The sequence below is a fragment of the Cryptomeria japonica genome, chromosome 2, assembly GCF_030272615.1.
Source record: "Cryptomeria japonica chromosome 2, Sugi_1.0, whole genome shotgun sequence".
Classification (NCBI taxonomy): Eukaryota; Viridiplantae; Streptophyta; class Pinopsida; order Cupressales; family Cupressaceae; genus Cryptomeria; species Cryptomeria japonica.
Window position 1 is genome coordinate 250834756 of NC_081406.1, and position 23833 is coordinate 250858588.

Below are 23833 nucleotides of genomic sequence, written 5' to 3' on the forward strand. Positions count from 1 at the left end.
TTTTCAAAAACTTAAGGCTTCTGCAATAAGACATAATTACAAAAAAATGAACATTTATGGTTGTCATTTATAAACCAATACATAAAAGATTGTACGGATTGTTCTAAAAAATAATGTAGGGTTTGTTCCAAAACAAAATGTAGGGTCTGTAATTTTCTTCCAAAAAAATGTATTTCTTTCTTTGGAAGGAAATGAATTGAAATGTTTTTAAAAAAAATCAATGAAATGTTTGCTTAGGAAACACATAAAAACCAAAAATATTTAATCTTACCACTTAGAACAAATGAAATGAAATGCAACCTTTCTCCAATCATTGGTATGGAGCTCTTGATGCACCAAATGTGAGTATTAAGCTGCCCGAATGCGATTTGTTGATGAATTTTCATTCTTCTTCTTTGCTGGTTGTCCTACAATGCACTCTTACTTTCCCTCACTACTCACCCTTCTCCTCCTATTTTGCCAATGCAATGAAATGAGCTCACTTTTAGGGTTGTAGAGGCAACATAGAACAAGAGAAAAAACAACTCAAAACAATAAACTTTTTGATTCTTTATTAGTCTTTTGCTGCTGTCTGCTAGCCGAGTCCAGACATCAGGACTCATTGGGTGCGAGCTGAGTCCGCGAGTCTCAGGTCTTGGCAAGGCTCATTCTGGACTTGGACGAGCCTGAGTCTGGGCCTTTGGGACTTGCCCAGGGTCACCCAGCTCAGGACTCGTCGAGTCCAGGCGAGTCTGGGAACTCTGAAATTTTATGGGGACTTCAAATAGTTTCAAATGGACTGTACATCAAAATAATAATCTTAATCTTTTGACAGAAGAGACCTCCATACTGCCAAGCAGTTGAGAAAACATATGGAGTGTTGAAGGCTGAAAGTCACTAGTGAGAAGCTATCTTGTGTCTTGCAAATCATTAATTGTGTGCTTTTACCCATCTTACACCACAGCAAACAAGTTTAGTGCTCCCATGACCTGTGTCACCCTCCTTCCCAGATTTCATCAAAATTTACATCACCACCCCTCCTGTACACCTGTTCATGGAGAAAATAAGCTGGCTAAATCGAGTCTTAGTGTGTTGCCTTACTGAAATTGTCTCATCGAAGGAAAAAATTCAAGTCCTTTTCTGTAAAAGCAATCTATTACTGCAGGGCTATATTGCTCATATCATCAATGTTACAAATACAATTTCAACTGCCTGATCAGCCTGCAGTGAGTCTTAAGTAAATGTATTTTGTTTCAGTAGTCCTCTTCATGGCGGTTATTTTAGCTTCAGCATGTCTGTCGAACACCAAATGATGGTTAGACATTCCTTCATTTGTGAGACTGGCTAACTGCATTCCTCCCCAGGTCACACCAATTTTCAAATGTTTCATTTGCTGATTAAAACCTAAAGGTTAAGGTTAACATGAAACTCTCAAATGAATTCAGTTATCCAAACAGAGACAGTTAGATTGTTGTATTCTACCACCAGCCACAGAGCTCGTCCTTTAGTTTAACTGTGTACTCAATTAACTGCATGCAATCTTTGTAAATTCTTATGCCAGCAATGTTTTCATATATTTGAGCATTGACACTGTCAAACAGCTTAGTTTTTTTATGGTACAGGAGAGTTGTCCTTGGCATCTTGCTTACTAATTCAGAATTTAAAAAAATAATGTCTTGGGGGATAGAGTTTGTGCTCTACTGTTCTCACTAAGGAAGTTTTAGAGCTAGGTTTTTCCTTATTTCATTTTTTACCCGTTTTCCTGATTTGTTGGTTTTGTTTCCTAATGTTTTGTTTCATAGTTTGAAAGGCTTTGCTATCATCTTGGGGTCTATTTGGAACCATAATAAGATCTTGGTGATAGGATTTAAAGGCCTTTTAAATAGTTTATATAATTAGCTAGTAAATTTTGCTGTATTTTATTGTAATCTATTTGCAGTACCTTTTTGTGTAAGCATTAATCGTTGCTTAAGGGCCTTTGGGTTTGTGAATTCTTTTCTATTGCATCATTGAGTTAGTTTTGATTAGGTGTATTTCTTGTTTTGAATCCTTGAGATGAAAATGATTGGGGGATTTTTCTGTTCCTCTAATGTCAGTTGTCATTAATGGCATTGAGTTTCCTTCATGCTTTACTAACCATATATTTGAAACGTGATATAGATATAAGTGTGATGGCTTGTGATAAGTGTCAGGTTTATAAAGATGAAATACTACTTTCAAAGGGATATAGATCACATAAATTGTTCTTTTCTGTTTATCAAGAGAGCAATTTGGATCATTAGGTAGTATTCTTCATTTGTTCAGTTCTACAGAGTAACAGATTGTGTGCATTATATGTTCAATGTTTCTGTTTCTTCTGTTAAAATCAGGGACCACTGTAGTTTCTAAGTACTCATTCTTTCATCTCCTTAACTATTTGTTAACAAACATACTATGTACTTCTGTAGCTTGATATTTTGATCCATTTTATTTTCATTAAAAATTAATATTTGTGAAATGTTAAAGCTTATCTATATTGTCTGTGTGTTATTTAAAAGATTATCCATACAAGTATCTGTTTTATGCCTTTTAATTTTTTTCAAGAAAAATCTTAAGCTTGTATGGGTTATTATTGGAAATCATCTGGGGAATTTTTTTTTTATACTCTATTAACTATTTGAGCTTTTCTTAATGCACGTTACGATAGTTTTAAAATTTATTTTTGTCTGCAACACCTTTGGTAACCTTTGATGTGTGTTATCATTTCCTAGTAGTTCAAGGTTATTGTTTATGATGCAAATATTATCCTCAAGTCCTCAGATTGAGATGCTTTTGCAGATTTGTGTTGATATTGTTAACATGTAAATGAAGACTGATGTTTGCCAATATTTGTTTTTGAAGGTCTTTGACTTGTTTGATACAAAGCGCAATGGCTTGTTAGGGTTTGAGGAGTTTGCACATGCTCTGTCAGTGTTTCATCCAAATGCTCCGATAGATGACAAAATAGATTGTGAGTAAAACATGCTTGAATGCATTTTGTCTTCTGGAGCATAAATCATATTTCAGAATAAATATATTCCTTGAAAATTTCTCTTTGAATTACTAGTTAATTTGATGACAGGTAAGTTTTTAGTGCAATGAGCTATCAGGATGATATGAGGCATTATTATAACATAAATTATTACCTCATTTTTAAATGTAATGGGCATTCAGGCAAATTATTGTCGTGCTTATGGTTTGTGCCTCTGAAATTATGTTGGCATTGTAGTAAATTCAGTTATATTAATCTGGTATGAAGGTAAAAACTGAGCTAGGCATGCTGAAGGAGTGAACTTTTGGACCTATATATATGATAGAGGCAGTATACATATTATTTTACCTTTTGTTAGTTATCCCATAATTTTTTGGGACACCAAAGTTTTTCTTCCAAATGTAGTTTATCTATTATATATATGCAAACTTCAATGCACTCTTTGATCATTTCTTTTTGCTTTTTATTATTTTTGCATGTTAAGCCTCAGCTTTGAGATTGAGGAATAATTTAGGCACTAATTTATTAATCATTATATCACCCACCTCCCTTAAATATGTTCATAATTATCTCACCTCTTTAAATATTTGTCTTTTATTTTAATAGTCGATTAGCTTTTAGGATAGACTTTAAGAATCTTATTTAATAAAGTCATGTTGACTTTAGGTTATTACTTTTTTTTATTAGTTGTCAATCTTATCTTCCTAGTTGTCAGTCTTATTCTTTTTGGATAAGGTGTTTATAATTTAATATAAGGATGCTTTTGCTCCTTATTTTATAACTGATTTTATGCAATTTTATAACTGATTCATCCTTGCACCAAGTTCAAGTGTGCCACCAAGCCCAAATTGAAGCTTTTGAGATTACACATTCTTTTCATTTTTCATAATTTTATCACTTCTAACCATCTTCCAAAAGTCTTACAAATCCTTCAAAAAGTGCTTGACTGTCATGCTTTTACATTTACACATTTTCAAATTTTAATGCTTTTTGTCTTGGTTTCGATAGACTTGGTTGAATCTACCTATTAAGAATCATCAAGTTTTGCAAGTTTTATTAGACTCGTCAGATATCAGGGTTGAGTCCGTGTCTTGTTTCGATCTGCTCCGGCTTGGAACTCGTTCTGTTTGGGTGAGTCTTGTAACAGCGGGATGAATAAATCCTTATTCAATCTAGATCTTCCTTCTTTTCCCACTCTCCCTCTTTTATGAGTGATTATTGTCAGGGTTTCTTCTAGAGCTCACTCTCTCTGCCCCTCTCCTGTCTTTCCTCTCTCTTGCTTGCTGCTTCTACATTGGCTGCCTTATGCAGGGAAATCAATGGGTTTTATTCTTTCGCCACCCCTCTTTTCTTTCTCAAATATTCATTTTTCTGCCTCCATATTGTTATTACAGTTAGCCACTCCAATTGCTGTGAGATGACAACATTAAAAGTGGAATATCCATCCGCACAAGTACAAACAGTCACCAAGTGAACAATTGTGACCAAGGAGAAGGAAAACCTACGAAATGATTACAGTCCAAAGATAAAGAGCTGCCCAAAATGGGAAATAAAATGCATGGTCCCTCAAGGAAAACAAATGAATGGCTAAAGGGATAAGACTGCCAACATTCTACCCTAACCATCCTGCTTTTATACATGCCAACTTTTTGTTGAAGTGTGAACAGCAACAAGAAGACATGCAACTAAGAAAAATGACATGACCCATGATCATAGGCTGGAGACATAAGATGAGTCAGTTTATACAAAACACAATGCCAGATGTCCATTGGATGCAAAGCCATCACAAAGCCATTGTTGCCAAGTGTCATTTCCGCCTTGCTGGCAAAGTCATCGCAGATGCTGCAGAAGTTGCTTTGCTGCCGAATATTATGCAGGCTGCTGCTGAAGTGACAATGTTGGAGAAGTGACAGTGCTGCTGAAATTGAAAGAGGCTGTTGTTGAAGTGACAAGTTGCTGTCGAAGATGCAATTTTGTTTTTCTGTTGCCACTGAAGTCAGCTGGAACATTCTTTGATCTCCTAGACTTATACATTCAAGATATTTCCTGTAAAACCCCACCCACAAACCAAAATCCTCACAAGAAACCTTATTCTGTTTTTGGTGATGCAAGATTGCTCATGGACCTAGATGCTCCTGCATCATCGCGTGAAGTTCTACATCTGCCTATGCTAGGTTGTTTTTGCTTCCCATTTCTTGTAACTAGTGGGATAAGAAAATTCCAAAATTGCATCAAAAGTGGGGAGCAACATTCACGCTTCATTTAAAATACCTTTAAGCTTTCAATTGAGTGCTCATGAATTTTTCATGCAAAATATCATTAAAATGGAATTGTCTTTAAATGCCCAAGGAGAGTGTTAACTTTAGTTTTTGAACTATAACCTTGGTGTCACCTTCATTGTTGGTTCCTTGGTCTATGTTAGAAGCTTTATCTCTGTCCTGTTTCTATCTCACTATATCCCCAGCTCTGATCACACCTAGTTATCTCTTTAGAATGTCCATTAAAATTAAGTTAAGCCTGCCTGGGATCTGGAGGTTTCCATTTGGTTAAGTGCTTTGCCTCCATATATTTTCTAGCTCCGTTGGTGGGGTCCAAGAATTTTTAATCTTTATAGACCATTGTTTACAGAATTATCTAACAGTCTAGTTTTGGTCCAATTATGTGAGTGGTCTTTGGTCACATTACAGTCTTGTCATTTGTTTTGTTCTTTTTAGATTGACAACTCTAGAGTTATATAGGTTTGAACTAATAGAGAATAATGGTTCTTATGAGTTTTTCATCCCATTGAATAAGTATTGGGGTGTCACTGTGTTGAGACTCTAAGTGTGACAGGATGGAAATTTGTTGGTAAACTGACCTGTTGTCTACAGAAAGGTGCTTCTCTTGTTGCTTATGTTATGCTTGTAAATGCTAACATCTTAAAACTTTAGAAGGGGAGTGCTTTCTGATTATTGCTTAGCCTTAGGGTCGATGACCTAAGTAATAAACTCTTTCCGTGCCTTCATTCTGATTTTGTACCTGGATGGATTCAATTGAAGCCTTTTAAAATTTAGCAGTTAGCTTATTTCCTGGCTTTCATTCTGTTTTTTATTCCTTGATGGATTCAATTGAAAGCATTTGAAAATTTAGCTCATTTTCTGGGCATGATGCAACATTAGTTAGTCTTCTGGTGAGGTTAGACTTGTACTATTTCATTAGTGAAGCATGGAAATGTTTATGAAATCATGGTTTCCTGTAATTATAAAAGAAGTATGCATCTTGTTTGCACTTTTATTGGCAATCGTATTTAATCATTAAAAGAAGTTCTGCTTCTTTATTGTGAAAGTTTTAATGGAATCATGCTTTTCAAGTCAAATAGATGTTCTAGAGCAAGGTAGAGAAAATTTAGTAAATATGAAAGTTCTCAAAAGATCAGTCCTAAGCCTGGAACATTTGGTCAATGCAAATAGACGTGGATACCATATTATTAGATTAACGTATCAAGTTTTTTGTTTTTCCTGTGTTGCAGTTTCCTTCCAGCTGTATGACCTCAAGCAGAAAGGTTTTATTGGCAGACAGGAGGTATAGAATTTGTTCCTATAAATTTTGAAATACCAATAAGTGTTCAAAGAGTTAATTTAAATTAATTGCAGTCATTTCAAAATCATTTCCATAGCTCTATGGCGTAAAGATTAATAGCTCTGCAAATACTATGTCTGTCTGTGACTGATTTTATGCACATATATTCTGTAAATAAAAATGGTCTTTAGAAAGTATTTTTGAATTTGAAACGCCAAATGAGTTGTATGTGGTCAAGATAACAGGAAAAAGAGAAATCCTAGTTCAGGATAATCAGTTTTTGATATCGGAATTCCTGATTTCATATTTCAAAAAAATGTACTAAATCTAGTGCCTATTTTCCAACCTTCCCCATAATTTGTATGAAACAGATCCCAGCATTCAGTTCCTAGGTTTTTCTCATTTCCTTTTAGGTGAATGTCTTGGCTTATCTAAGCATTTGATGCCTAGCAGTTGGCTCTAAAATATACAATATTATAAGAAAATGATCCTTTGCAGTCTATGGAGCTTGAGCCTTATTAAATGGTACACACGCAATCTTCAATTGTTTTTGTTTCAATTGATTATGATGCACATCTGTATAAAAATAGTTTCATATTCTCAGCTATTGCTGCATTCTTTATTTGGGTCTGCATTCGGAACACCAGAATTCATTTAATGAATTCATTCCAAGCTCATTCAATCAATATCCTTATCAAACAAGCAGGAATTGGAAATTTGAACACAATGTTTACCTTAATAATACTTCTTAAACTTCCAGACTTATTAGTAAAGATACTAATTGCCAGTATTATTTAGATAGGCTGCCCATATAAATTTGTCTTAGGATTACATTCTTTCAGCTTTTCATTGAAGAGAAAGTTAAAATAATAGACATTATATTTCCACGGTCCCTGTAGATTAAATTTAGAATGGGTAAAAACTGTGTGAGACTCTTTTTGTATCAACTTATCAGATGTACTCCATGATCCATCTCAGGATGAGGAAGAAAGTGATATAATTGCAGGCTTAGCTTAATAAATAGATGGGGAGGTCATTGTTAAGAGGAGAGGATTAAATCCCAAGGTCAGAAAACACACAACCCAAAATTATATTACAATATTCAAACAAAAGAAATACTAAAATAACTGAAATCCTAGCAACAATATAGATCAAGTGCTAAACAAAAGAGAGGGGAAACAAATATAATCAAGTATGCGAAGTAGTTATAAAAACATAAACGATAATCATAAGAAAGAATGATGCAATAATAAAATATAGTAAGAATAGCAGAGAAATAAACATTACTATAATATAAGCCTATAAATAGAAGTATTATTCTGTAATTAAAATCATACGAAAGTTATTTTGTTGAAAGTTAATCTCAGCATAGAGAAAGTAGTAAACTCATAATAATGTAATATAATTTAATAATATGATAAATACAAAACAATTGTGATAGTGATGAAATCAATATAAAAGAACTGTCAAAAGAACAAGAATTTACATATTATTAATTTTAATAGTATAAGTATTGCTATCATATGGTGAAGAGTAAAGGGAGAGAGTTAAAGTTCCGTGTCTTTAAGTTTCTCTAAAAAAGGAGCCTTTTAAATACATAGGATTTCAGTAGTTGAGAATTTCTTTTATTGTTCAAGGGATTGGTAATCATCTTCTGGCAAAAATCATTATATTTAGTGGAAGCTTGGATTTAACTTAATTTCTTGTAATGAAAGTCTCTTTTCTAAGCATGAAGTTGGAAACGGATCTACTTTGTTGTGTGGAGATGTATTAGTTTCATTACTCATCGGATTGAGTGTTATCTTTTTGCTTGAAATTCATTTAATCCCATTGTTATTTGCAGGTGAAACAAATGGTTGTAGCTACACTTGCTGAGTCTGGCATGAACCTTTCAGATGATGTAGTTGAAAGCATAATTAATAAGGTATTGCTCTTGAAACTTTTTTAATGAAAATTTCTTGTGTATTTGTCTTATGATTGGTTAATTTGTCACAAATTCTTTTGTGTGACATTTGCTAAGCTGAGGAGATGAGAGCATATTTCGATTAATAAGTCTTATATGCTTTGTGTATGTTGCCATTCTTTTGTTTGATCCCTCAAGCTGTTTTTGCTGAAACTTCAAACTTTCTTCTAGAGTTCCTCTGCCTTCTGTTAGTTCAGTTGTGTTCCAAGGGTTTCTCATTAAAGTCTACTATGTTCTCATGCCAAGAATAAATGTGTACTTATATTTTATTGATATGATATAGCATAATTTTCTGCACAAAATTTTGTTTTAAATTTCATTGTTTTTGAAGCACCCATGATTGTTTATTGTCAAGCTCAGGCTTTTAATTAGCTGAAAATTGGTTCAGGTACATGCCTCGGAAAGGAAGATTGAGAATTAGAAGCATATAATATACAGTACAACTTGTCTAATTCCGTGAAAATTGGAATTGCTTTTTATGTGCTTTTTGCTTCGTCTCTGTCTTCATACATCTGTTATTTTGCTTTGCTACTATCATTTTTCTTTGCCATTTTTTACTATTGCTATAGTAAGTTGCACATATGAAGGTTCTGATGCTTAGAGGTCTATTTCATTTGGATTTGAAATTAGATATAGTGAATTCTGAGTTAGGACTGTGCCCTTGCCAATTCTGTGAACCACCAACAACAAAAGTCTATATATCTAGTTTCCCTACTCCATTATTTGTTTCCTTATCTTTGGTCTTGCATACAAAAGTATGCATCTTGTACAAAAGGGAGGTGTGTAGGTGTCTAATGTGGCTAGAAGGACCTCTCTTTGTAGTAGTCTTTGCTATGACCCTCATTGAATGGTCAGATTCAAGGACAGCAAATTGGTATTAAAAGAACTTGTTTTTTCTTTGTCAGCCTCTTGCAGTCACTTGGCCAGCCTCTTGTTGCAACTTGGTTGCAGCAGTTATGGTCAGTTTTGGTCTTGTATGCCCCCCTGGTTCAAGCATCTGAAGCACACTTCTTTTGGTCAATTTTGAAATTTATAAATAAGGGAGTGGACCCTTGTCCTACATTCTATTCATCATTAAAAGAAAAAATTGCCTTAAAAACGGAAATATACTGGAACTTAGAGGACATCCCACCCTGGAACTATGCATTTTGACTTTTTCTCAACATACCTCTCAGTAAGTAATCATAACCATACTAAACTTCCCATAAGAATCTGTGCCATTTATGTTCATTATCTCCTTTTGTAGTCAACTGTGTTTTACTTTTGGTTCCATGCACTCTGTCAAATGTTGACAATACTATTGAAATTGTCTTTAACACCTCAGATGCCCTTAACCGAAAGAATGGATACAAAATAATGTTAATGCCAAACTGAGCATAAAAATGCACCTCATTTAAAAACTAGACCCATTCTCTTTCTCTCATGCCTAGTTGGATTTCCTCATTACCATGCTTCTTCTTGTGTTCTCTCTAACATGTGTACTGATCTTACGGACTAGAGATGCATGGACTCTTGACATATGTGCATGTACATGATCCGATGTTAGAATTCTGTGAACATTCTTAGAGTCCATGCTAATCACTTTTTCATGTAATATAAGGTTTCAGTTTTATAAACTTTTTTCATGACATATAGATCCTTATGGATGTGACCAACATGAGCAATTACCCTTGTTATGCATAACAAATTGCATAACATCTTCACCTCTTTATAACGTGGATACTCATGAGAGGCCCTAAAGTCTTTTTTGAAATTAGCAAGCAACAATTTATTATAATTATGGTGATGATAAATAAACATTTCGTTTTTATTATTGAGCAATCATGTATGCAATTGCATGAATGAATTTGTACTTAATACATACGGATAAAATTAGCTTAAGTTATGAACACATGATGCTAGCCAACATACGTATAATGGTGGGTCAATGACTTTTAATATGAACCGTGACTCTCAAGGCTCCCAATTTAATTGATTGTTGTTATTTTTTAATACTGCTCATCACATTCAGGACTCTCATATTAAGGTTACTATGCTAATACCCTTACCCAAACATGATTTTTATGTCTTCCAATCTTATTCCATCCCCTCTTAATCCAAAAATATTAACATACAAGCAAAAGACAATTGTCCAAATTTTCTGGTAACAAAATGATATATTGATCAAAATATTACATGAAGATTGCACATTGGTACACCGCCATCCACTGAGAAACCTAGGTAACTGATGTGGTAGTCATAGTATTACCATTTTTGCCCTCTTTCCCCCCATCAGCTATCTTATTATTGTCAATGGGAATACTCCTTTGTCCTTTATTTTTTCCTTATGTTTCCTTAAAGAAAATGGATTGCTCTAGTCTGAGAATTTCATGCTATGTTACGTGGTTTTCCAAGGTTACACCAGTGCTAGTCTTCATCCTTGCTAGATTTTCCTTAAAATTTGTTGCCATATTTCTAACAAAACTCTGTAAACCCTGTTGCCAGATACAGGTATAACATCCAACATAGGTGCAAACACACCAGAAATAGACATTGCACCATGCGCCTTTATTCCTTTGATAACCTTTGTTCCCTGCACTACACTGGTCAACAAACCATTCTCTAGCTTTGACAATGTAAAGCTACTAGTCAACTTCAGAGTGCCATTATAAAAAGAAAGCACCATGTGCCTCATTGCCATAAGTAGATCCTTGTAGAACTCCAATATCTTATCATCCATGCACAACTCATGCACTCTCTTGCAACTGCATCAGTGAAGCTTCCAACCCTGCAGTTGGGGGTTGCTGCCTGTGTTTACCAAATACACACCTTGGCTCTCCGAAAAATATCTTGCCTTCCTTATATACTTTACTCCCTTCAGCTTGAACTAGCAGCTCTGAAATAAATTCCTAATTTCCTTAAATCCTCTAGTATCATCACATGTGATCTGAATTGACCATTGTTTGTCAAATCCTCTTTAGGCTTTACCTAAAATTGTCTTAACCAACCTTGGATTGGCTGCTTTCTCACAATTAAAAATTCGCTTTAAGTGGTTGTCTGTAACTGGGCCTTTCCTAATTGGGTATTGCTCTCCCATACAAATGAGATATATCATGCAGACCAGCAGCAAAGATCCTGCACCCAAAAATCAAGCCAATCTTGTATTTGCCAACTGCACTTTCTAGAATACCAGTGCAACTGCTTTGGATGATAAAGTTTTGAAATACTACCGTTGTGGTTAATTATGTTTTGAAAAAGTAAAAGATTTTTGTTATACTGATTCATCTCCCCCCACCTCTAAGTATAATTGAGTGCTCTTCACAACTGATGGTAAAGCCAAGTCACCTTCATTAGAACCTCAAGTTTCACATCCTCTAAAGGAAGGGGAAAAACAAAATAACTTTTAGAAGGGGGAAATTTTTGACCTCCACCTGGCATTCCAGCAAATCCAATTCTGAGTCTCCTTCATTAGCCATTTGTCTTTATGCTTACCAACAACAGTTTGAGCTGTGAACAACTCAGTCTTCTATATGATCTCACCAAAAGTGCTCAACAATGATTAAACTGGGAGAATGCAATCATCACCAATCATGGCCAAACAGTCAACAATTGTTCTGAAGAAAAACTGTAGCCACACAATGGTTGAAAAGACAAGTGTAATTAATGGGTTTATTTGGGCGAGGAAGTCTTGACATTAGTCTGGGACAATTGGTAACCCCTTGATTCTAGCTATTCTCACATGTTTTGTGGCAACGGCACCTCTTTCAGGTTTGGTTGAATTAATGCAATTTAGGGAAAAACATTAAATGAAATTTAAAGCTTTCTATGCCCCCAAGTCACAGCCCTAGTCTTTTCCTGTATTGCAAATCTTGTGGTCTTATAGATCAATCCACTCTAAGAGTTGCGACTGATTATTCCAACACCGTTGATAGATGAACATTTGACTGACATGAAGCTCTTGTCTGAGGGCTCTTGCTTTATAGAAGACGGACTTCATAAAAATGAAACATGTAAGCCAGACATTGAAAAACATGGGCGTTAAAAAGAAAAGAAAATGAAGTTAGCTGCACCTTTTATGTATCTGCCCCTCTACAGTGATAAGGATAACTTCTGTTGGAAATCAGAACCAGGCTTCTATAATAGTTGATGCTGAGGGGAATTCAGTATTGCCAGAACAGCCCAAGGGCCACTTCATGGTGGAAATCCTTAAATGCTGTGGCCGGGTACACATGTTTCCTTCTCTGTGTGGTATAATGTGGGATCTCATTTAACATGTGGGCTTTCCAGTTAGATTTCACCTCCTCTTCTATGCCAAGGCACCTGACTACAGGTTTACACTTTGTCCAAGTTATGTAACACAGCCCCTTTTGTTTTCAACTCTCCACAACATTTTGCTAAAATATATTTAAACCCTTGCATGCCTAGTTATGCTGGTAGCATCTCCTCTTTAACCACATTTCCAGACAGTTTCATTCGGGGTAAGTAGCATTCAGCAAGGAGACAATTTTCATCATGGGTTGTTCCTGTTCAATGGATTATTGGCATTCCTGTCAAATATCAGAATGAAATTTCTCACTCATCCTCGTCAGGGTTAGCTTTCAATCCCAATTCCAACTAGAGTTATGCTTTCAGACACCAAGCATTGGGAATGCTATAAGAATCATGGAGGATAGAATCCAAGGAGTTGCCTGCCAGATCTGGAAGAATGGCTTCATTTCTGCTCTTCTTGGGAATTGTATACTTCATCTAGTAGCTATCAATGTACTGGTTGTTGCTCTTTATCTGTTGCAAAAACAAAAAAACTGCTGTAATTGAAGATGTGCACTACAAGGACTCAATCAAATGCTGGTATTTTATAGGAGTGTAGCTGTCAAATCCCCCTGCTCTTAAGACAGGCAATAACTGGTAAAAATTCGGCACTGGGTGAGACAGGTGATCTGTCCCGACTGCCCCATCCATTGCCCATGACAATTGGTTCTTGCTCTCTATCAGTTGCAACAAAAATTTGCTGTAGTTGAAGATGTGCACTACAAGGACTCAACCAAATGGTGGGATTTTACAGGAGTCTAGCTGTCAAATGCCTCTGCCCTAAAGTCAAGCAATACCTGGTAAAAAGTTGGCACTGTTTGAGACAGGTTATCTGTCCCGACTACCCCATCCATTGCCCATGACCATGTCAGGCTATCCCAAAGTGGGTTGCACGAGAAGGGAATGTAGTTGATACTGGTCCAAGCAGAGGATTTAAAAACCCATCCTCATTCTTTCTTATTCATGCCTGTGAATGATAAAAAAATGTCTTCTTTTTGTTTAGCTTTTTCATCAGCAAGAGTTTTAATTTACAAATATGTCAGGTTGTAGCGTTAATTTTTATTATTGTTGGAAAGTGTCCATAATGCTCCCATGAGTATAAGAATACCAAACATACATAGTTCCGATAAGTTTATTAGGATAAGAACTTTCTGTGTTAACATCAGCAGTCTTCTGATGGTATTTTGAATTTCAATTGATCTTTAATATGATAGGAGCTTCATTTTCAAGTTTGAATGTTAAGTGCTATTTCTACAGACAAGGTATATCTCATAGTTCTGGTTTTCTAACAATCCACAGCCTTTCTATATGGGTAGCCGTAGGGATTGGTTATATCTTTTGTAATTTTTAATTTTTAACAGGCGAAATTTTATCTTAAAGAAAAGCCATTGTTGAAAGAGGATTTTCTCTGTGCAGAGTATTTTAGGGTGTGGAGAGGGTTAAGAATTATCATGAAAGTTGGGATAAGAATTTTATAGTGATGCAGCAAATCCTGATTATATTGGCTGAAATTTTACTGTATTGATGGGACTTGCCATAGCAGAGGCAATTGTCAATTTGTGCTTCTCACATATTTTCTGGTCCCTTAGGATGGCATTGATAACTTTGGAAACTCACTATTTGTGGCAGTTGCATGCCTGCTTTCGATTCCTTGTGTTTTGTTCTCTCGGTTTTGCAATATGAAGGGAACAGATTCTTCTGGACTGCATTAGATTATTATGCTCACATTTGTGTTGCTGATACATACATATGATGTAGTTTCCTTTGAAAAAGTGAAACCTAATGAACACAAAATATTATCTCTATTCATCTGGTGAAGGCATGTAAGCTGGTGAATATACAAGCAGACTGATGATAACTATTGCATTGGTAGAATACGGATGGTATATCAATTGCAAGCGGGTTGGAGCCATAAACATAATCTATTCAACTCACTATAAGGGGAACTAAGATAATAGATGGTAGCCGTGATATTATTGACAAGAAATGATAACATAGGGTTACATGATATTTACAGAATTACATTTCATAAATAGTTTAAATTTTAATCATATTGATAAGTTCTATGAGATTCACAAATAAAGTTAAAGATTATTTTTTAGCGGTAAATTATATTTAGTGCTATATGGAAGTCCTGAATAATTCTAAAATGCAGCAGGTCATATAATGAAGCAAGGTTGAAAACTATTCTTATAAAAATGTCTTATTTAAGATATATAAGAAACCATATAAAGTTAAGGTGTTTTTTGGTCCTTGAAATTTTATATATTAAAGTGCCTGGTTTACTTGCGTAGGAATGCTGATGGTCACATGAAAGAGGGGGTTCTTCTGTGTTAAATATTAATGGCTAAAATGATTGTGATAGCAGGACAAGGTCATCTATGTGCATAAGGGATGGGGACTAAACTGCCCCTGGATTGACATTGGAGATCAAGGATTTGATGCAGGGGAAACCCTAATGCTTTTCTCATTAGGAAAATATTTTGGGACCTTAGTGGTGTAGGCAGATTTTCAGACTCCAGAATCATGTTTAGGATTCTACATTGTTTGATGTTATTCTTATGAGGAGGATAAGGTAACTTGGAGTGTAATCCCGGATAGGACAAAGTTTGTTAAGTCCTAAGTTATTGAACCCAGTTCCTAATGGGAGGACAGTAATTTAAAGGTAAAAAGAGTTTTTTAAGGTCATTGCCAAGCCAGTCCCAATTTGGTGTATGAGAACCCCCCATGTGGAGTTGCACTCCTGGGTTTTGACCAAATGACCAAGTCCAATAGTAAAGTCTTTACTTGTCGATCCTCGTGCACACAGATTACCAACATAGGCCTAACTATAGATCTATTATAGGTTTGGTGATGTTCATGATCGACACCTTTTATTTGGGACTGGCAAAACTCCTGTCTCACTTTGCATTTGTATTTTATTGTTAATTTCAGGGGATTAAGAAGGAACAATCTGTAACAAAATATTGAAGGAGCATTGACATTGAGTTATTGGGCCCAGTGCATTCACTAGGAAAGATTTTTAGATACCAAGTTGAATTTGTAGATAAGACTAGAGCGCCATGCTATATATCTATGAGCTAGCGTTTTCAAACAGTAAGACATGAGCTAGCGTTTTCAAACAGTAAGACATGAATCACAGCTTAGTGACTACTTATATGACAATCCATATGCTTAGTACATCTTTGACAGCTAGATGGAAAACCCAATTTATAAGGAAGCAATCTTTAGATTGTAATATTGATGTTGACTTTGTTGATTTTTCATGAATATGTTAGCAGGGATAATATCTAATGATTCGACCAACTATAAAAACTTTTAGATCCTCGCCTAACAATACTGTTAGTGAATGCCTACAAGTCACTAATTGAAGTATGTGTAATCAAAATCATAATCAGAATACGGTTGTACATCAGGCAATCTTTTGTGTAATGTGTTCTTTTCTTTGCCCAATGTGTTCTAGATGACATCTTCTAAAATATTCCTTTGGTCTGTAGGTTACATAGCCATATCCTATGATATCTTGTTCTACTACAAAATCCGAAATCCCATTACCAAGACTTAAGAAATTTGATAATGCAATGTCTCAGCTACACTGGAAGGATATAACATTGATTCAGCAAGAATGCAACTATTTGTGTGTATAATATTAGTTTCATTGGAGAAATGAAGACTATTTTGCTGTTATACTTAGTATCTTCTCACTTTTATAAATATTTCATATATTTCTAGCCCTATCTCAAAATGAACTTGGCAGGTTCTTGCAACTTATGTTGAAAATGAAATTTTTAGTTGGTGAAATAGTTTATCTATATAAATATTTTTTGTAAGAGATATGCTTTTCTTGTGCTAGACTTTTGAGGAGGCAGACACAAAACATGATGGAAAGATTGACAAAGAAGAGTGGAGGAGCCTTGTTCTGCGGCATCCGTCTCTTTTGAAAAACATGACTCTTCCATATCTGAAGTAAATACATTTTCTGCTTTATTTCTACTAGTCAATGATTGGGTGTTTTTAATATGATAGGAAAATTTTGTTATTTGATAAATATATCTACATAGTTACTTAGAAGCATCTTGTTATTTATGCAAACATGACAGAACTGACTGTGTATAAGATAAAAAATATTGATTTATATAAACCCAGGCTAGTACAAATATAAGTATCTGTACCTTTTCTCAATACTGGTGCTCTTATGCTACTTGTTTTTAGTTTTGTTATAGTTACAAATACAACATCCCGAACCGTTTTCACCTTATTATCCTTGTATTCCACCATCAATGTTTCCCAATTTATTTACTATTTCAGTATCCAGTATTCATTGCTTACCTCATGGATAGAGACATACAAAATTATTCTGATAAAATAAACTGTAAGGCACATCTTGACTTTGAAAAGCTTTATATTTTGGGAACATGGATTTGTATAGGTTTGATATATTTTCTGAAAACTTCATGTAAATTTTACTTAGCAATTTAAAAAATGGCTCTTGAGTAGCAGCCATGTTTCTTCTTATGCTATTAACTAGAACCGTGTTGGTATTTTCATTAAGTGGCTATACTTGGTATGCCTCATATAGCCTATATGTTTTAATGGTTCTAAGAAGAAATCAATAATATACTTATGCAAATTCTGTAATGGGATAATTGGCAAGCCTGTTTAGAAGTTCTGAAATAAATCTAGAATTTTATAAAATTATTTGATAAATTTGTAAATAATAATTGTTTACAGATAATTTGCTTGCAAGAATAAAAAGAATTGCAAAAATCCTTGTATGATAGCTAATTTCTAAAAGCATTTTAAAAGTTAGTGCAGATTCTGTACCAATTTTTTCATTCAAATGCTTCCCAAATACCAAAGCATTAACTATGTTCAGTCGATGCTTTCTTTCTGATATAAAAGGTTGTAGGAAATTCCTATTATTCATAAAAACTGTGAAAAAACTTTGCTCTATTAGAGGACGCTTCAATGGCATTAATTAAAGGCTGTTTTTTCACAGTTTTTTCTGTTCATCAGAAACGTGCACTTTTATTTTGGTCAATGAATTCTTGATTGGTTGTAATGTCTACAAAGTGTTTCTTTTGTAAAAAATGATGTGCACACCTCATAACCAATATTTGTGTAGCTTGATGGTGTTGATAAATTGCCATCCATTTCCCATGAATATGGTGGTTTTAATTTTGCTTACTTACCTCTTCCTTTTTCTTCTACATATGAGAGAAGCTCCTTTGGCAAGGGCTTTTTGTTAGGCCATAAACAAACTCCTATTCCCTCACTCAACTACATAAGCTCTTATGGTTATTATGGTACTGATCCAATGCCATAAAAAACCCCACCTCCAGGAAGCTATTTAAACATTGTAACATGTTGCCAAAGAGGGTGATGCCTGATCAAATTTGAATGGCCTATCTATGCTTGGGTCCATTAAATTATAACTATCCATTTTGTATAGATTGTTGTTAGAAGGAAAATAAAAAAAGAAAATGTAACCCTAAGGTTCATTTACTTAGAACAATGAAACTAATAAAAAACTAACAATATTACTGTAAATATTTTGAAAAGTATTAAAATGCCTAACAATTTAAAAATAGCATTCTAAATGTTCTAAAAAAAAGTTAAAACTATAAAGCTTGGAAAATTTCTGAAAAAACTTAGAAAAAATCCTTAAAAACTTAGAAAACAACTCTACAATATATTCAGAAGTAGTAAAATGATTAACAATTAAAAATAACATTCAAAATATTATACAAAAATTAGAAAGCTTGGAAAAAAATTTGAAAAACTTAGAAAAAATCTGGAAAAGCTTTCAGAAAACGGAAAATAAACTTAGCTTTGATTGATAAATGTCCTTGGTGCAAATTAGTTGTTTCCTGCAACACTTATTAAACACAGTTCATGCCTTCACAATCCTACACCACCAAAAAAAAACCCAGAAAACATGAACAATGAAATGGGAAGTTGAAATGATGTTTAGATATCTTGTGTTTATCAAATGAGGGATTTTGAGTGATTTGAAGTCACTTTAGGGTTTTAAATTCACTTTAGACTGTTTTTTATATATAATGTATAGTGGTGGCCCTGCCTATGGGTCCCTTTGGGTTTGCTGAGGCCAAAACCAGGTACCCTTGAGGTACTTCTGAGATGTACTTGGTGGGTTATGCCTTGGGAAAACCTGGGACAGACCCAGACCTGGATCTGTTTGGGCTGGGTATAGGCACCATACCATGTGAACCTTGTAATTTAGCATAATTTATTTCATTCCATAGAATAACGTATTTTAAATTAGTTATATGTTTCAGTTACTAGCTCTTGAACAGTTCATCCAAACATCCTCGGACGCGGTTTAGCCGCGGCCAACATCCTCTAATTACATAATTGAGCACATGGGGATCCGAAATACATTATGAGAAGCTCAAGTTTAGTAATGATATTGTTTACATTTTTTTTACTGCTAATGGAAGTTTCTATCCAGCTATGCAAATCAGCTTGCTGTGACAATGTATAGGCTAACTCTACTGAAAATTAGATTTGTATCCTTCAAACTGTTATATTCCCTAAAATTGCAAGTAGTAACTCCATTTAAAAGCCAAAGAAATGTTAATGCATAAATAGCTTCGGTAAGATAAATGATTGAATGAGAGATAAATGAAGTCTCCCATTCAATCATTTATCATATCGATTATTAAAATGAATAACATCATGCCCTCAATTGATAAGCATTCTTTATTTGTACATGATTGTTTATTATCATAGAATCCCGATTTGATAATCTATTATACTATTTGCATTCGCCGATCAGCAAATCTGGATAACCATTGCAAATCCGATTTGATGATTATTGGGTAGACCGAACATCAATTAGTATTGATGATTATTTATGCTTAAACCGATTGTTATCAGGAGATATAATAAACACACACCGATTGATATCGGGTGTTAAGGCAAACTTTCGAAGTGTTAAATATAATCATACACCGATCGGTATAACATCGATGGTTATCGAATATACCGCTTGGTTAATAAACACCGTGCACTATTGGTCGGTCAAGGCATCGCTTGACCGTACCCAGCCCACTATATATGTAAAATGGTATGTGTGAGAATGGACATCGAAATTTATAAATGCTCCTCTCACCTGTTACATAAAAGAAGATAGTTAGATTCATATGTTCATTCTATAATATATAAAACAAGATAATACTAGGTAGAATATAACTTGCATATTGAATGTAAATTGAACATCATTTACATGGTATCAGAGCTATTGTTAAATCTAACTTGAGGCTGTTCAGTTTTACGTAAAATTCAAATCAAGCATATATTCAACATCACAATCCTATCAATGGCTAGCGCTATCAGATTTGAAGACAGACTCGTAGGAGGTGACGACTTCTCCGCATGGAAATTCAGAATTCAAATGATCCTAAAAGAAAACAAAGTTGAATCATTTGTAAAGACTGAAACTAAAGAACTTGAGACTGAACTTGACAAAGCAATTTGGAAAGAAGGAAATGATAAGGCTATCAAAATCATAGTTGATGGGGTAAGGAACAACATTATGCCCATTATAAAGAAACATGAAACAACCTTCAACATGTTCAAAGCACTTGAAGACGCTTTTGAAATATCGAATGCCAGTAGAACCTTGGCTCTAAAAAGAGAGATAAATCACATAGCCATGATAAAAGGAGAATCAATCAATGCCTACTTCATGCGAATATCTATCTTAAGGGATGAACTGACAACCCTTGGATATGAGATCCAAAGCAAAGAATTAACCCTCATTGCTTTAGATGGGTTGCCTAGCATCTGAGAAACATTCGTCCAAGGCATCAGTGCAAGGGATAACTTCCCAAAATTTGATAGGCTAAAGGCTGACTGTCTCCAAGAGGAATCAAGGCAAAATAAGAAAGGGATCAAACAAAAGATTATAGATGAAGATCTTCAAGTTCTAAATACGAACTCAAACAAGAAAGGCAAGCATAAGCAATTTAGGAAGAGAAAAGGTCGTGACAGCAAGAACTCTTTCAAGAAGGACCTCTCTCAAATTCAGTGTTACAGATGTGACAAATTTGGGCACCATGTTGCCAAATGTCCAAAAAGAGCTAAACAAGCCACATTTGCCAAAAGAGGAAAATCCAAAAGGGAAGAGGACTCCGAGAAGTATGTACTCTATTCAGCACTCACAAATCAAGCATCAAACAAAGTGAACTCCTGGGTGATCGACAGTGGCTCATCCAGACACATCACAGGATTCAGAGAAGTACTAGACTCCATGAAAGAGGAGAATGATGAGGAGGTAACCATCGGAGATGACTCTACACAGCTTGTCAAAGGAGTTGGAAACTGCACCATCAAATTAAAGTCAGGTGTATCATTACAACTTAGAGGAGTGCTATATGTTCCAGGCATTAAGAGGAATCTAGTCTCAATATCAGCACTGGAGGACAATGGATACAGAGTGACCTTCATGGACAACAAAGTATTGGCTTGGCCAAAGAACTCATCCATCAAGAAAGCTAAAACAATTGGTCAAAGACAAGGCTACTTGTATGAGCTATGCACAGAGCCCAACTTAGCCCTAATTCATGAAACTACAGATGCCAATGAAATCTGGCATAGAAGACTAGGCCACCTAAATTTTAGAGCTTCATCATCAATGGGAGACCTTGTCACAAGTCTACCTAAGCTAAAGCAATATTATTCAGGGGCATGCACAAGATGTGCCCTAGGTAAAAATACTAAGTGCTTTTCAGAGTAGTACTAGGAAAACAAGTAAAATTTTAGAGTTAGTTCATTCTGATTTATGTGGACCTATGTCAGTAAATTCATTGGGGGGATTTCTGTATTATGTAATATTTGTTGATGACTACTTTAGGAAAACCTGGATCTACTTTTTGAAATGTAAAGAATCAGAAGAGATCCTTAATAGGTTTAAAGAATCCAAATCACTAACAGAGAACTACTTAGGAAACAAAATTAAAACCTTAAGAACTGATAATGGGGGGGAACACACATCAGAATTATTTAAAGAGTTTTGTAAAAATTCAGGGATTAAGAGGGAGTTAGCAATACCTTACAACCCTCAACAAAATGGGATAGCAGAAAGAAAAAATAGGACAATCATTGAAGCTGCCAAAGCTATGATTCTTGATTAGAATCTAAATATCAATCTTTGGGCAGAAGCAACTAGCACTGCTATATATATTCAAAACAGATGTCCTCACTCTCATCTTGAAGATAAGACCCCTGAGGAAGTCTTTACTAAATCAAAACCGGATATAAGCCACCTTAGGATTTTTGGATGCCCTATCTATATTCATGTACCTAAGGAGAAAAGATTAAAATTAGAGCCTTCTGGAAAAAGGGGAATCTTTGTAGGATATAGTGAAACCTCCAAAGCCTACAAGATATATATACCTGGTCAAAAGGATATTGAACTAAGTAGGGATGTGATGTTTGAAGAAAACTTGGCCTTCAAAAGAGCCCAAAGCTCTCTAGACCATGAAGTCTATATCCCCACCCTTAGCTTAGATAGAGATCCTACTCCTGAGCTTCAGAGGGAGAATCCTGAGGAAACTATGAGTGAAACTCAAAGTCCACCTAGAGAAAACCTCAAGAAAAGACCATTATGGGCCACCAAAACTATAGAAGAAGCTCAGAAGTTTGTTGCTCCTTTAGGAACCTTCAGAGAAAGCAAAAAGCCTAATAAATTCACTAGCTATGTTGCCCTTATGAATGATCTCTCTAAAGCCGAACCAAACAATGTATCAGATGCTCTTGAACATTAAGTATGGAAGGATGCCATGTCTGAAGAGTATCGGTCCATTATGAAAAATGATGTTTGGGAGATTGTTCCTAGGCCAACTAAGAAATCTGTGGTTTCATCTAAATGGCTTTTTAAGATCAAACATGCTGTAGATGACAGTATTGAAAAACATAAGGCCAGATTTGTAGCTAGAGGGTTCTTACAAAGGGAAGGAATAGATTATGAAGAAAATTTTGCACCTGTTGCCAGGTATACATCAGTAAGAGCTGTATTAGCCAAGGGGTGGAAGGTACACCAAATGGACGTTAAGACAACTTTTCTAAATGGTGAGTTCTCATAAGAAGTCTAACCTAGAGCAACCTAAAGGATTTGAAATTCATGATGCAGAGTCTCATGTGTGTAGACTAAAAAAAGTTCTCTATGGGATTAAACAAGCTCCCAGGGCCTGGTATGAAAGAATTGACACCTATCTCTCAAGACTAGGCTTCTCCAAAAATGATGCAGATCCTAATCTCTACTACAAAAGAAATAAAGGTGATATGCTAATATTGATTTTATATGTTGATGACTTATTAATCACAGGAAATGATCACCATATAGATCAATGCAAGAAAGATCTATCCAATGAATTTGATATGAAGGACTTGGGACTCCTTCATTACTTCCTAGGGGATTGGAAGTATGGCAGAATTCTGACAACATTATACTAAACCAAGGAAAGTATACCTTGGATATTTTGAAGAGATTCAGAATGCTAAACTGTAGACCCATGACCTCTCCTATGGAAACCAATTTACATAAACTTAAAGAAGCAACAACAGAGTCACAACCCACTGATCCTACTCAATACAGACAGATGATTGGGTCCATGATGTACCTGGTAAATACAAGACCAGATATCTGTTATGCAGTTAATGCTCTAAGTCAGTTTATGTGTGAACCAAAGGAGATACACCTGGTCGCAGTAAAACACATTATGAGATACCTACAAGGTACCCTAAACCTTGGTCTCAAATATGAGAAAGTTGATATAGACCTACATGGATTTACAGACTCAGATTGGGCTAGAAGTGTGACTGACAGGAAAAGCACTTCAGGGTGTTGCTTCAGTCTAGGTTCAACTATGATATCTTGGATCAGCAGGAAGTAGTCTTCTGTAGCTCAAAGCTCCACCGAGGCAAAATACATTGCAGCTTCTATGGCTGCCCGAGAGGCAGTATGGCTTAGGAAGTTGCTTGTGGGGTTGTTTGGAGAACCTATGAAACCC

The 23833-nt window shown here is 35.1% G+C and overlaps 1 protein-coding gene across 1 annotated transcript in view; it reads left to right on the forward strand.

Moving 5' to 3' along the window:
• Positions 1-23833, forward strand: part of LOC131044667 (calcineurin B-like protein 3) — a 42178-nt gene that overhangs the window by 15152 nt on the left and 3193 nt on the right. The window contains exons 6-9 of the mRNA XM_057978038.2: positions 2860-2968; positions 6498-6550; positions 8391-8471; positions 16651-16763. Coding sequence (XP_057834021.1) covers positions 2860-2968; positions 6498-6550; positions 8391-8471; positions 16651-16763 — 356 coding nt within the window. The remainder of the gene's footprint in view (positions 1-2859; positions 2969-6497; positions 6551-8390; positions 8472-16650; positions 16764-23833) is intronic.